At 45.2% G+C, this 14253-nt stretch overlaps 1 protein-coding gene across 8 annotated transcripts in view; it reads right to left on the bottom strand.

Annotated features, from left to right (window-relative positions):
- The window catches only part of PKNOX1 (PBX/knotted 1 homeobox 1), a 67096-nt gene that overhangs the window by 9146 nt on the left and 43697 nt on the right, over window positions 1–14253 (bottom strand). For 6 of the 8 annotated variants that reach the window (XM_080656425.1, XM_080656428.1, XM_080656430.1 and 3 more), the window contains one exon: window positions 3604–3732. The exons of 1 other annotated variant lie outside the window; for it this stretch is intronic. In XM_080656425.1, the coding sequence (XP_080512551.1) occupies window positions 3604–3732 (129 nt within the window). The remainder of the gene's footprint in view (window positions 1–3603; window positions 3733–14253) is intronic. One more of the 8 variants, XM_080656427.1, reaches the window with a different exon arrangement.

Genomic DNA, 14253 nt, shown 5'->3' on the forward strand with positions numbered 1-14253 from the left:
ATGAAGAAGGACCAACTAGAAATTAAACATACACTGACTGAAATAAAGAATAATATACAGAGATCTAACAGAAGACTAGAGGATCCCAAGAATCAAATCAAAGATTTGAAATGTGAAGAAACAAAAAACACCCAACCTGAAAAGCAAAAAGAAAAAAGAATCCAAAAATTTGAAGATAGTGTAAGGAGCCTCTGGGACAACTTCAAGCGTACCAACATCAAAATTATGGGGGTGCCAGAAGAAGAGAGAGAGCAAGATACTGAAAACCTATTTGAAGAAATAATGACAGAAAACTTCCCCGATCTGGTGAAAGAAATAGACTTACAAGTCCAGAAAGCGCAGAGAACCCCAAACAAAAGGAATCCAAAGAGGACCACACCAAGACACATCATAATTAAAATGCCAAGGGTAAAAGACAAAGAGAGAATATTAAAAGCAGCAAGAGAAAAACAGTTAGTTACCTACAAGGGAGCACCCATACGAATGTCAGCTGATTTCTCAACAGAAACTATGCAGAAGGGAGTGGCAAGAAATATTCAAAGTGATGAATAGCAAGAACCTACAACCAAGATTACTCTACCCAGCAAAGTTATCATTTAGAATTGAAGGTCAGATAAAGAGCTTCACAGATAAGAAAAAGCTAAAGGAGTTCATCATTGCCAAAACAGTATTATATGAAATGCTGAAGGGTATTCTTTAAGAAGAGGAAGAAGAAGAAAAAGATAAAGATAAAAATTATGAACAACAAATACATATCTATCAACAAGTGAATCTAAAACTTGAGTGAATAAAAAATCTGATGAACAGAATAAACTGGTGAATATAATAGAATCAGGGGCATAGAAAGGAAGTGGACTGACAATTCTCAGGGGGAAGTGGGTGTGGGGGGTGTGGGAAGAGACTGGACAAAAATCATACACCCATGGATGAGGACAGTGCGGCGGGGGGCGGGTAAGGGCAGGGGGTGGGATGGGTACTGGGTGGAGGGGAGCTATGGGGGGAAAAAAGAGGAACTGTAATAATCTGAACAATAAAGATTTTTAAAAAAAGAAGTCCCCACCCCCAAAAAAGATATTTACTCTAAAACCTACATGCACTTAAGTCTCTTACTTCAGACCACGTGGGACCCCAGAGAGTAAATGGCACCAACAGTCAGGAGCTGGGTTATTCAGGTTTTTTTTGTGGTTTTTTTTTTTCTGTTTTTATTTTAAGTGAACATTCAGTCTGTTGGAAAAGTCACTGTGCATGACAGTGATAATGGAGCAGCATGAGGGTGATCTCAGCAGCAGTCTACCTGTTCCCTCCATTCAACTGGCAACTCAATTTGATTCTGTGGATGAGCATATGGCCCCGAGTGAGATGTTATGAAAACGTAAATACTGCTCTTGCCCTTTAAAAAGCTCATAAAATAAAGAGGGAACAGGAAACAAAAGTACACAAACCAGGAAACAAAAGTGCATAAACTAACCCAGCTGGTGTGGCTCAGTGGTTGAGCCTTGACCTATGAACCAGGAGGTCATAGTTTGATTCCCGGTCAGGGCACATGCTTGGATTGTGGGCTCGATCCTCAGTGGGGGTATGCAGGAGGCAGCAGATCAATGATTCTCTCTCATCACTGATGTTTCTATCGCTCCCTCTCCCTTCCTCTCTGAAATGAATTTTTAAAAATATTTTAAAACGTGTATAAACCAGAAAACAAACACCAATAGTAAACGCTGTCCTGGAGTGTTAGGAAAACTATAAGGATAGGACAATATTTCAAAAAAAATGAAGGCAAGCAGAGATAGAAAATAGTCCATAGGAGAAAAAATGTGGCATTTTAACTGAATATCTGAGCAGGGTTATTGTTTTAGAAATTATTAAAGGAAGCTTAACAGGAAAACCAATCACAGTTATATTTATTGGTTATAATAATCACAATATCTTTTAAACTGTCTATTCTTTTTCACTTACTACCATCTACCTGGAGCTTCCTAGTGTACACACCCTCGTTTATCATGCTAAATAGCTGCATAATACTCCATCAAATTGATAGGTTCTAATTCTCATACTAATCATTTCCCTTTAGGATAATGAATATCATTATGCCATTTTATCTGTAAAAATATTTAATTTTCTTGTGAATATTTTTAGGACATATTTCTAGGCATGGTCACACTGTTCGGTGGCAATAGCCTAACAGAGCAGACAGCAGAGAAGGGAGAAAGCTGGGCCTAGTGCTCAGGGAGGGGCAGCCTCAGATCCTTCAACGTTTCCCCTCAGGAAAGGGAGGGATCTCCCTCTCCTCCCAGGACTGTTCAATGACATCACAGCTATCAGGCCCCTGGCCCTCAGGGATGGAGCCCAATGCCAGAAAAAGGGGGGCACGAAACAGTGACTAGGGCCAAACCCAGGGGGAAATGAGATAACTGAGAGACGGGTGTTGGTCTTGGGGCTCAAAATCAGGGTGAGGATGGAGACAGGTGCCAAGGGACCCTCAGGCCTGCGACAGGGTGAAGGAAGAAGGGCATGAGGAGATGTGGGCCTGTAAGACACCTCCACTGACAGCAACAGCACCAGGACAGTGACAAAGAAGATGGGAAAGTGAGGAAGTGGCCATCAGCTGAAGACATGAGCAGGTGACAACTGCCGTGAAGTGGAGAGGCAGATCCAGGGGCCAGCCCAGCTCTTAGGGACAACCTGGGGCCAGGGCTGCTCAAGGAGCAGGTGGCCACTGCACTCAGAAAGAACTGACCGCGGATGGAAGTACCTGGCCTGAAAGCTTATTCCTGAGGCTGCTGGGCAGGCCTCCTTTCCTTCTGTCCGTCCAGCTCCTTGCTGGCTCTTCCCCTGCCTGAACACCGCTATGGCTCAGCAGGGAGCATCTACTTCCTCTGTTCCCACCTGCTCCTGACAGCTGTCCTGGTCAGTCCTGACTCTGGCCACTACACTGGGAGTCACTTCTGAAAGCTGCTCTGGGTCTCAGGCCTTCCCTGAGGTCAGTGGTGTGAGGATTGAGGGCTCAATCTAGTAATGAGTGAGCTTATCCCATTAAACCCACCAACAAGTGTGTGCTCCTAAGACAAGGCGTCTTCACAGAAACCAGGGGCTCCGACAGAATGGGATGGGTGGGTGCTGCCTACTGGCCCAACTCTATCTCAAGTTCAACAAGCCATCTGCTGACCACGCTGTCCATATGCTCAACTATCCAGCTCTATCTTGGGGTTTCTTAGTGCATCTTCCTTAAAAATCCAACATAGAAATCATTGCTCTATACCAAGGTTTTGCCCAAATGCATCTTTTCCCTGCTCACTTCTCTAATTAACCTCACTCACCCCAGTCACCCTTCACGAGTAGCTTCTCTAACTACATAAGACTAGTATGAGCTGAATTGATTCTCTTTTCACCAGTGGTCCCCTCACTTATTTAAGTGTCTTGAAGTGATGTACTTCATTTTTTGGTAACCCTCTCTTCTGTCCCACACTCAACCCACATGGACAGTTAACAAAATACAGATATTAAAAACCAGGCCTACTAGCATGTACAGGCAACTTTTTTCTAGAAAACAAGCCAGAAAGAAGGCTGGGGGAGGATGTTGCTATCCGCGAGGTCCCGCGGTCTTACCCCTATGTGCTGAAAGAGCCAGGATCGCATCACACTGGTGGCATGCTTTGGCAGAACGCCCCTCTTGTTCTTGGATGAGCCATCGTCTTGATGCAAGATGCTCAAATCTTGGTTTAACTGTAACTGAAGCTTTTAAACATTGAAAGATAACATTAGAGAGCACAGAAAATTATGACACCTCCAAGTATCTCACCACTTCTGATGGAGAAAATACCCAAGGATCTTAGCGATAAGGGACTTACAATAGAGGCACATACACTGGAACCCTGTTCGGGCTGATTTTAGGCTTTGGTTCCCTCTGTCTTACAACTATTTACACTAGTGCCTCAGCTATGCAGCGGCCCCTCGTCTGGTGAGGCAGATGGGATGGATGCTGAGAAGGCCCCTGAGTCGTTCACCTTCAGACAGGTGAGCCCCGTGTCTCTCATGCAACACCTGTTCTCATCTTGCTTCTTTCAGGAATGGATGTGATAACACCCAAGATTTAAAGCAACCACTGAGAATGGACAGGGAAGCTGAAAGGACCCCTAACTAAAGGAGCCCATGCCAGCTGAACAGAGGGGAAGCAAACAGCAACACACAAAGTGCAACAAAGAGATCACAAAGCGATGGCTGTGGTGACGGCCTCCTCAGGGGCCTCCACAGCCTCTGGGAACACAGCTTCCCCCATCCCTGAGGAAAGTATACAGCACTTTCTGTCATTGCATTTCAATAGGAAAGTGTGCACACAACAACAGTTCTTAGATGAATGTCTCCTGCAAACCTGAGAAAAGACTTGATGTTACCAGGCCCTGCTCAGGCCAGGCATGTTTCCCAGGCTCAGCCTCTCTCTCCCAGCGTGCCTGCAGAGATGGTGTCACAGTGGTCACTACAGGGACCAGGGAAGAAAACAGATGCCCGGGGCCCTTGAACAACGCGGGTTTGAACTGTGCAGGTCCTCCTATACGCCTGCGCATAAGTGCAAACCCAGGCTGTTCAAGAGTCAACTGCATGGCTTACTAGGGCCTCAGCGTGGACACACTGAGTGAGGTGCATCTCTGCTGCACCTCGTGCTTTAATTCAGAACTTACATGTGACTCTCACTCTACAGACGAATGAGCATCAGCTTCTACAGGTCCATTTCAATAGAATGTACTCATAAACATAGTTTAAAGGATTTGGAAATTCACTTTTTCACCATTTTATTTGTATTTCCTCTGGATATACATCATCCTATATAATAAAAGCCTAATATGCTAAGTGTCTGGTTGTCTGGTCGGTCATTCAACCAATCAAGGCGTAATATGCTAATGGTATGCTAAGGCCACTCAACCGCTTGCTATGACGTGCACTGACCACCAGGGGCAGAAGCTCCAACCGGTAGGTTAGCTTGCTGCTGGGGTCTGGCTGATCCCCGGCTGGCCAAGCTCTCACGTCCCTCCCTGGCCCTGATCATGCACCAGTGGGTCCCTTGGCCTGGCTTGCGCCCTCTCGCAATATGGGCTGAGGGACTCCCCCTACTCCCCCAGTGCAAGAATTTCATGCACCGGGCCTCTAGTTTGGGATATATTCTTCAAAAGCCTGAACATCAACATCTAAAAAGACATGAAATTTATGACTTGAAGGAGATATGAAGACCACTAATTGTATCTAAAATTTCTTAAAATTCAAGATATACTAGTAACTGAGGGTGTAATTGTTTTTTGGAATGTATTTGTTTGTTAAAGGAGTGAAAGCAAATGGTATTAAGCACCAACTGTATGCTAATGTTCATGTACAGAAAAAAGAATGAAAAATGAACTTTTAAAACTAATTCCAAAGTACCAGGGCCAAAATTTAGTTTGTTTGCTCTATCTTTCCCCATTTAATATGTGATGTTCTTCATGAAACCTGACATGTGCTTCAGTGTTGCTTTTCTGTGCCAGGTTAAAGCAAAGGCAGACTCATCAATAGGCTAAGTGACAAGGGATGGCCCTTGACTCCACTCTCAGGATGCCTCCGGAGGGGCTGGGGATGCCAACCAAGCCCGAAGAGAAGAGCACGTAAGGGCCCATTCACCCTCACTGGGCTCCAGCAAAGCCTGGGTCTGGACAAAACATGGGATTTAAAAGCCTAGGAAACTGGCTGACAGTCTGTTTAAGAAGCAGGAAGGCCCTCAACTTTCCCCCATCATCCTCTGCAGATAACTACTCTGCCCCACCCCTGCAGGAGGCTCAAGGTTTCTTTCCCAAAGAAACAGACCAGAGGTTGCAGACTTAGCACATGAGCATGGCTGGAGGGTGGGAGTGAGGGGCGGGGCTAGGAAGAGGGGTGAGGGAAGTCTGCACACAAACTGGGAGACGCCAGTCTCTCCTGCCCCTGACCTATGCAGTGATCAGAGAGCCCTTCCCCAGAGAAACTAAGGAAGAAATGAATGAGAGTGTGGAGTCAGCCAGCCCAAAAGCCAGCCTGCCACAGCCTAGCACTTGACAAGCACCAAACAGCTTTCATGTTTACATCTAAAAGGGCAGCCAAGTGTCCCCTAACACTTGAAAGGCAAGCCTCCATCACAGAAAGCAGACACTAAAGTGAATAAACTCTGAGATGCAGAGAAAACAGAAAGTATGCAGAAATCAAAGAAAACTTCAGACACCATGATCCAAAAATAGAATGCAGGGTAAAGGAGGTAAAGAAGAGTATTAGAAATTAAAACAATGCTGAAAAATTTAAGCTTTATAGAGGGGTTTGAAGATAAAAGAAAATCTCTCAGAAAGTAGGCAAAAAGTTGGCAATGGGAATACAAATATAAAAATGCACAGACATCAAGAGATGGTTCATCAAAGGACTTGTATGCATGCATATAAACATAACCAATGGACACAGACACCAGGGGGGTGAGGGCATGAGCGGGAAGGGGGGCGGGGGTGTAGGGGAGCATTGGGGGGATAAGGACACATATGTAATACCTTATTCAATAAAGTAAGAAAAAAAACAAAACAGAAACAAGAGATGGTTCAGAAGGGCTAATGGTCAGTTTAAGGGCCCTAGAAAAAGAATGTGGGGAGAATGGCTGTCACAGAGAGTTCAAGGAAATGTCCCAGAACAAAAAATATGGAGTCTTTCTGCAGTACTCAGCACCAAAAACTTTGAGAAAAGAGAAGCATCTAAAAGAGGGGAAAATGCAAGATTGGAAAACAGAGCTACCACCAAGCTTCTCAGAGGCAACCCTGTTACTAAGAACACATGATGAAATGCCTCCCCATCTCCGGGGAAGTGACTCTCACCTGGACCTGCACATGTACACAGACTGCCTATTAAGTACAGGACCAAAATCAAGTGACTTTTAGGTTTGCAAAGTCTCAGCAAAATGCACTTCCCATGCACATTTTCTATAGAAGTTATCAAAGGGGGCAGTAAAGCCAGAATAGAAGATGTGGGCTCCAAGAGAAGGGAATCCTCAAGGTGGTGTCAAAGGAAAGTCCACAGATGTGTGCTATGCTGGCCCTGGACAGAGCAGCCTGGAGACTGGACACCAGGAGGGCCGAGAGCTCCTGGGCGGTACTGGTCCCGATGTATTACCCAGGCTGGGTGGATGGGGAATCACAGAGAATATTGGAGGATTTGGCCATCGATACCAGGGACACTGAGCAAAGGGGGTGGGAGGTGGGGGGAATCAAGTAGTGATTAGCTTGGGGAGAAGCATGCATCTGAACTGAAAAGGTGCTGCCACCATGGTTAGACACTCAGTTCAGTAGAAACCAGTATTTACATGATGTTAACACTAAAAACAGACTCAACTACAGTGCACTCGAAATGAATGGGGAGGACATGTGAAAAGACATGGGAGGGACCAAAGAGTACAGGCTCCCTGACCACTCTGAAGCCAAAACTAGATGTCTTAAGAGGCGAGTTAAAAGAGAAGGTCATGGAGAAAAACCAAGATGGTGGCATAGGTAAACACCTAAACTGCTGCCTTGCACAACAATATCACAACTACAACTAAAAGACAAAACGGATACCATCCAGAACCACAGGAAAGCTGGCTGAGTGGAAATTCTACAACTAGAAGGAAAGAGGAAAGCACATTGAGACTCAGAGGAGCTGCAAAAGGTTGAGGTATGGAGACACGCGCATGGAGAGGACGGGCGGCTGAATGCATGGGCAGCTCAGTGCACGGCTGGCTTTCTAAAGCGGGAGACGGAAGCTCCCAACTGCGCTGAACTCCAGTCCCGGGCAAGACTCTGGGAAACCAGACTCATTCGGGGGGAATCTGGACTGTCAGGAAAAGAGAAAGCACACTGCGACTCGGGAGCTGCGGAAGGCAGAGGTCTGGAGGTGCGTGTGTGCAGAGAGGACTGACTGCTCAGTGCATGGACGGCTGAGTGCGCGGCTCGCTTTCTAAAGTGGGAGGGAGACGGAAGCTCCCGACTGCGCTGAACTCCAGCTCCGGGCGAGTTTCTGGGAACCCAGACTCATTGGGGAGAAACTGGACTGTCTGGCAGCGGGGGAAACTCGAGGGCGGCTTTCTCTCAGAGGTGCTTGCAGCGATTACCGAGGGACACTGAGACCCAGGGCTTCATAGGGCAGGGCTGACAGGAAGCCATCGCTGTCTGCTCTGCCCTGAAACTCCGACCCATCTAAGCTGAGCACAGAGGCTTTTACAATTTTGCAAGTCTTGTCTCATAAGGGTGTCTCCAGCACAGAAGTTCTCCCAGCGTAGACACAGCTGATCCTCACAGCCAATTGGCCTGGAGGTCAATTCCTCCCAGTGATACCAACAACAATCAAGACTTAACTACAACAAGGCTGAGCACACAGTCCACAAAGGGGTGCACCAAGAGTGTCCACCTCAGGTAACTGGGGAGGCTGAGCCACTGGGCTCTATAGGACACCTACCACACAAAGCTACTCTACCAACCCAGGGAAGCAGCAAAAATGCGGAGACAAAGAAACAGGTCACAAATGAAAGAAATTGAGGAAAGCAAACGATAGGATATAGAGTTCAAAACCAGGGTTATAAGGTTTTTCAAGAATTTCCTAGAAAAGGCCGATAAATTTAGCGAGACCCTAGAGGATATGAAAAAGGACCAACTAAAAATTAAACATACATACGATTGTCAGCTGATTTCTTAACAGAAAGTATGCAGGCCAGACGGGAATGGCAAGAAATATTAAAAATGATGAATAACAAGAACCTACAACCAAGATTACTCTACCCAGCAAAGCTATCATTCAGAATTGAAGGTCAGATAAAGAGCTTCACAGATAAGAAAAAGCTAAAGGAGTTCATCACCACCAAACCAGTATTATATGAAATGCTGAAAGGTATTCTTTAGGAAGAGGAAGAAGAAGAAAAAGGTAAAGATAAAAATTATGAACAACGAATACATGTCTATCAACAAGTGAATCTAAAAATCAAGTGAATAAAAAATCTGATGAACAGAATAAACTGGTGAATATAATAGAATCAGGGGCATAGAAAGGGAGTGGACTGACAATTCTCGGGGGAAAAGGGGTGTGGGGGTGCGGGAAGAGACTGGACAAAAATTGTACACCTATGGATGAGGACAGTGGGGGGGGGGGTAAGGGCAGAGGGTGGGAAGGGAACCGGGTGGAGGGGAGCTATGGGGGGAAAAAAGAGGAACAACTGTAATAATCTGAACAATAAAGATTTATTTAAAAAAAGAGAGAGAGAGAAGGTCATTATTTATAAGCATGGAGGGAAGAAACAGAAGAAGTGACTAAAAGACAGTGGTTGCCTAAGGCCACGGGGCTGGGGGGGGGGGGGCGGGCGGGCGGCACAGAGGGTAGCACATGAACCCTTGCCATCTGTCCTGAGACTTTCGGCACATTGGACACCGACCTATGACATGGTAACTTGACTAAGGTAGTAGAAATAAGACTGCTAGGCAAAGGGGAGGGGAGAAGGAGAGGGAGAAACATCAACAAAATCTCACCTCTTGGTTACTTCTCCTTTTCTCAAAAAAATGTTTTGTTTTGTTTTTTAAATAAATCTTTATTGTTCAGATTATTACAATTGTTCCTCTTTTTTCCCCCCATACCTCCCCTCCATCCGGTTCCCACCCCACCCTCTGCCCTTACCGCTCCCCCCACTGTCCTCATCCATAGGTGTACGATTTTTGTCCAGTCTCTTTCTGCACCCCCCACACCCCTTCCCCCCGAGAATTGTCAGTCCACTCCCGTTCTATGCCCCTGATTCTATTATATTCACCAGTTTATTCTGTTCATCAGATTTTTTATTCACTTGATTTTTAGATTCACTTGTTGATAGATATTATTTGTTGTTCATAGTTTTTATCTTTACCTTTTTCTTCTTCTTCCTCTTCTTAAAGAATACCTTTCAGCATTTCATATAATACTGGTTTGGTGGTGATGAACTCCTTTAGCTTTTTCTTATCTGTGAAGCTCTTTATCTGACCTTCAATTCTGAATGATAGCTTTGCTGGGTAGAGTAATCTTGGTTGTAGGTTCTTGTTATTCATCACTTTGACTATTTCTTGCCACTCCCTTCTGGCCTGCATAGTTTCTGTTGAGAAATCAGCTGACATTCGTATGGGTACTCCCTTGTAGGTAACTAACTGTTTTTCTCTTGCTGCTTTTAATATTCTCTCTTTGTCTTTTGCCCTTGGCATTTTAATTATGATGTGTCTTGGTGTGGTCCTCTTTGGATTCCTTTTGTTTGGGGTTCTGTGCGCTTCCTGGACTTATAAGTGTATTTCTTTCACCAGGTGGGGAAGTTTTCTGTCATTATTTCTTCAAATAGGTTTTCAGTATCTTGCTCTCTCTCTTCTTCTGGCACCCCCATAACTTGGATGTTGGTACGCTTGAAGTTGTCCCAGAGGCTCCTTACACTATCTTCAAATTTTTGGATTATTTTTTCTTTTTGCTTTTCAGGTTGGGTGTTTTTGTTTCTTTGCATTTCAAATCTTTGACTTGATTCTTGGGATCCTCTAGTCTGCTGTTAGATCTCTGTATATTATTCTTTATTTCAGTCAGTGTATGCTTAATTTCTAGTTGGTCCTTTTTCATATCCTCTAGGGCAGTGGTCCTCAAACTTTTTAAACAGGGGGCCAGTTCACTGTCCCTCACACCGTTGGAGGGCCGGACTATAGTTAAAAAAAAACAAACTATGAACAAATACCTATGCGTACTGCGGGCCCGGGATGAGTAGGCTGCTAAGCAGGACAGGCAGCGGCACCTGGCGGGCCGGATAAATGTCCTCGGCGGGCCGCATGTGGCCCACGGGCCGTAGTTTGAGGACCCCTGCTCTAGGGTCTCGCTAAATTTATCAGCCTTTTCTAGGAAATTCTTGAAAAACCTTATAACCCTGGTTTTGAACTCTATATCCTGTTGTTTGCTTTCCTCCATTTCTTTCATTTGTGACCTGTTTCTTTGTCTCTGCATTTTCGCTGCTTCCCTGAGTTGGTAGAGTGGCTTTGTGTGGTAGGTGTCTTATAGGGCCCAGTGGCTCAGCCTCCCCAGTTACCTGAGGTGGACACTCTTGGTGCACCCCTTTGTGGGCTGTGTGCACAGTCTTGTAGTTAAGCCTTGATTGTTGTTGGTATCACTGGGAGGAATTGACCTCCAGGCCAACTGGCTGTGAGGATCAGCTGTGTCTACGCTGGGAGAACTTCTGTGCTGGAGACACCCTTATGAGACAAGACTTGCAAAAGCCTCTGCGCTCAGCTTGGATGGGGCAGAGTCTCGGGGTGGAGCCAACAGCGATGGCTTCCCATCAGCCCTGCCCTAAGAGGTCCCCATGTCTCAGTGTCCCTCGTTAATCGCTGCAAGCACCTCTGAGAGAAAGCCGCCCTCGAGTTTCGCCCGCTTCCAGACAGCCCAGTTTCTCCCCAAATGAGTCTGGGTCCCCAGAGTCTTGCCTATAACTGGAGTTAAGAGTATTCGGGAGATTCTGTCTCCCTCCCGATTGAGAAAGTCAGCCGCATACTCAGTTGCCAGCCCTCTCCGTGTACGCGCCTCCGTACCTCTGCCTTCTGCAGCTCCTGTGAGTCTCAGTGTGCTCTTCTCTTTCCTTCTAGTTGTAGAATTTCCACTCAGCCAGCCTTCCTGTGGTTCTGGATGATGTCCGTTTTGTCTTTTAGTTGTAGTTTTGAAATTGTTGTGCGAGGCAGCAGTTTAGGTGTTTAACTGTGCCGCCATCTTGGTTTCTCCACTCCTCTCAAAACATTTTTTAAATGGGTTTGTATTAGAAGTGTAATAAAATACTTTTTCCTAGGAATGCAGTAGGAAGTGAGAATCCGAACCCTGACCACTTTCCCACCGTGCTGATTCTTTCCAGGGAGCTGGGCGATGCTGGGCTAAATTCCTGCTCCGCCCCCCGCCATGTGCCCACAATCCTGCCCCACAGTGGGCAGGGACCCGTCCTGGGGGGGAGGGATGGGATGGCACAGGCACTTCCAGGACTGCCACCACACTGCTGTGCTGCCGAGGTCCACCTGGGTAATGCCACCACCAGAGTAACAACAGGAGTCGTGATAATACCAATTCTCTGGACAAAACCAACCCTGAGAGTGTCTGACACAACAACACAGAAGCACCTGTGGTAAATTACCACTCTCATTATCTGAAGCACAAGAACCCACACTTTGGCCAAAAAAGAAGGGAAAATAGCCCAGAGCAGCCTAAACAGCTGTGACAGAATCATCCATGTAACATTGCGGGTTTTAGTCAAAGGACACCCCCCCAAGGCCTCTATCGGGTCTCTTCTTCTGTTAGGAACCTCAGCAGCTCTTTCTCTGGCTCCAGCCAGCCACATTGGAAGCAACAAGAGGGAGGACAGGACAGGTAAGGACAAGGGCACAGTGGGGCACCATGGCCACTGTGGACCAGAGCAGGGGCAGCACACAGGCAGAAGCAGGGAGGTACCCTCACTGGGGATCTGCCAATGGGATCTGGGGAGTGATGTCACATTAAACATGACAAGGTGTTCTACTGAAATAATCCAAACTTGTTATGTTTGCTATTTAAAGTAGAAATTTTCGTCTGTAAGAAAATTCAGTTAATTAGGAAACTTCCTTCTCAAACAGCAGGACAAATGAACCTCTAGTACGTAAGTGAGGTATTTGATTTTTATTTTTATTTTTTTTATTTTTATTATTTTTTTTAAATAAATCTTTATTCAGATTATTACAATTATTTCTCCTTTTTCCCCCCATAGCTCCCCTCCACCCATTTCCCACCCCACCTTCTGCCCTTACCTCCCCCGCACTGTCCTCATCCATAGGTGTATGATTTTTGTCCATTCTCTTCATGAACCCCCATACCCCTTTCCCCCTGAGAATTATCAGTTCACTCCCTTTCTATGCCCCTGATTCTATTATATTCACCAGATTATTCTGTTCCTCAGGTTTTTAATTCACTTGATTTTTAGGTTCACTTGTTGATAGATATGTATTTGTTGTTCATAATTTTTATCTTTACTTTTTTCTTCTTCCTCTTCTTAAAGAATACCTTTCAGCATTTCATATAATACTGGTTTGGTGGTGATGAACTCCTTCAGTTTTTTCTTATCTGTGTAGCTCTTTATCTGACCTTCAATTCTGAATGATAGCTTTGCTGGGTAGAGTAATCTTGGTTGTAGGTTCTTGCTATTCATCACATTGAAAATTTCTTGCCACTCCCGTCTGGCCTGCATAGTTTCTGTTGAGAAGTCAGCTGACAGTCGTATGGGTGCTCCCTTGTAGGTAATTAACTGTTTTTCTCTTGCTGCTTTTAATATTCTCTCTTTGTCTTTTGCTCTTGGCATTTTAATTATGATGTGTCTTGGTGTGGTCCTCTTTGGATTCCTTTTGTTTGGGGTTCTGTGCGTTTCCTGGACTTGTAAGTCTATTTCTTTCACCAGGTGGGGGAAGTTTTCGGTCATTATTTCTTCAAATAGGTTTTCAGTATCTTGCTCTCTCTCTTCTTCTGGCACCCCCATAATTCTGATGTTGGTACGCTTGAAGTTGTCCCAGAGTCTTCTTACATTATCTTCAACTTTTTGGATTTTTTTTTTTTGCTTTTTGCTTTTTCGGTTGAGTGTTTTTTTGCTTCTTTGTATTTCAATTCTTTGACTTGATTCTTGTGTTCCTCTGTTCTGTTTCTGGGTCTCTGTATAATATTTTTTATTTCAGTCAGTGTATGTTTAATTTCTAGTTGGTCCTTTTTCATATCTTCGAGGGTCTCGTTATATTTATCGGCCTTTTCTATGATATTCTTAAAAAGTCTTATAACCGTGGTTTTGAATTCTATATCCAGTCGTTTGTTTTCCTCCATTTCTTTCGTTTATGATCTGATTCTTTGACCCCGCATTTTCACTGATTCCCTGAGTTGGTAAGGTAGATATTTGTGCTAGGTTTCCAACATGGCCCAGTGGGTCTGCTTCCCCAGTTAACCTGAGGTGGACACTCTTGGTGCACCCCTTTGTGGACTGTGTGTACAGCCTTGTTGTAATTAAGTCTTTATTGTTGTTGGTATCACTGGGAAGAATTGACCTCCGGGCCAGTTGGTTGTAAGGATCAGCTGTGTCTATGCTGGGAGAAGTTTGGTGCTGGAGACAGCCTTATAGGTTTAGACTTGCCAAATTGCAATAGCCTCTGTGCTCAGCTTGGATGGGGTGGAGTCTCAGTCTTGGCTTCCTGTCAGCCTTGCCCTTGCGCGCCTGTGCGCTTT

This window comes from Plecotus auritus (assembly GCF_963455305.1).
Source record: "Plecotus auritus genome assembly, chromosome: 2".
NCBI classification, from domain to species: Eukaryota; Metazoa; Chordata; class Mammalia; order Chiroptera; family Vespertilionidae; genus Plecotus; species Plecotus auritus.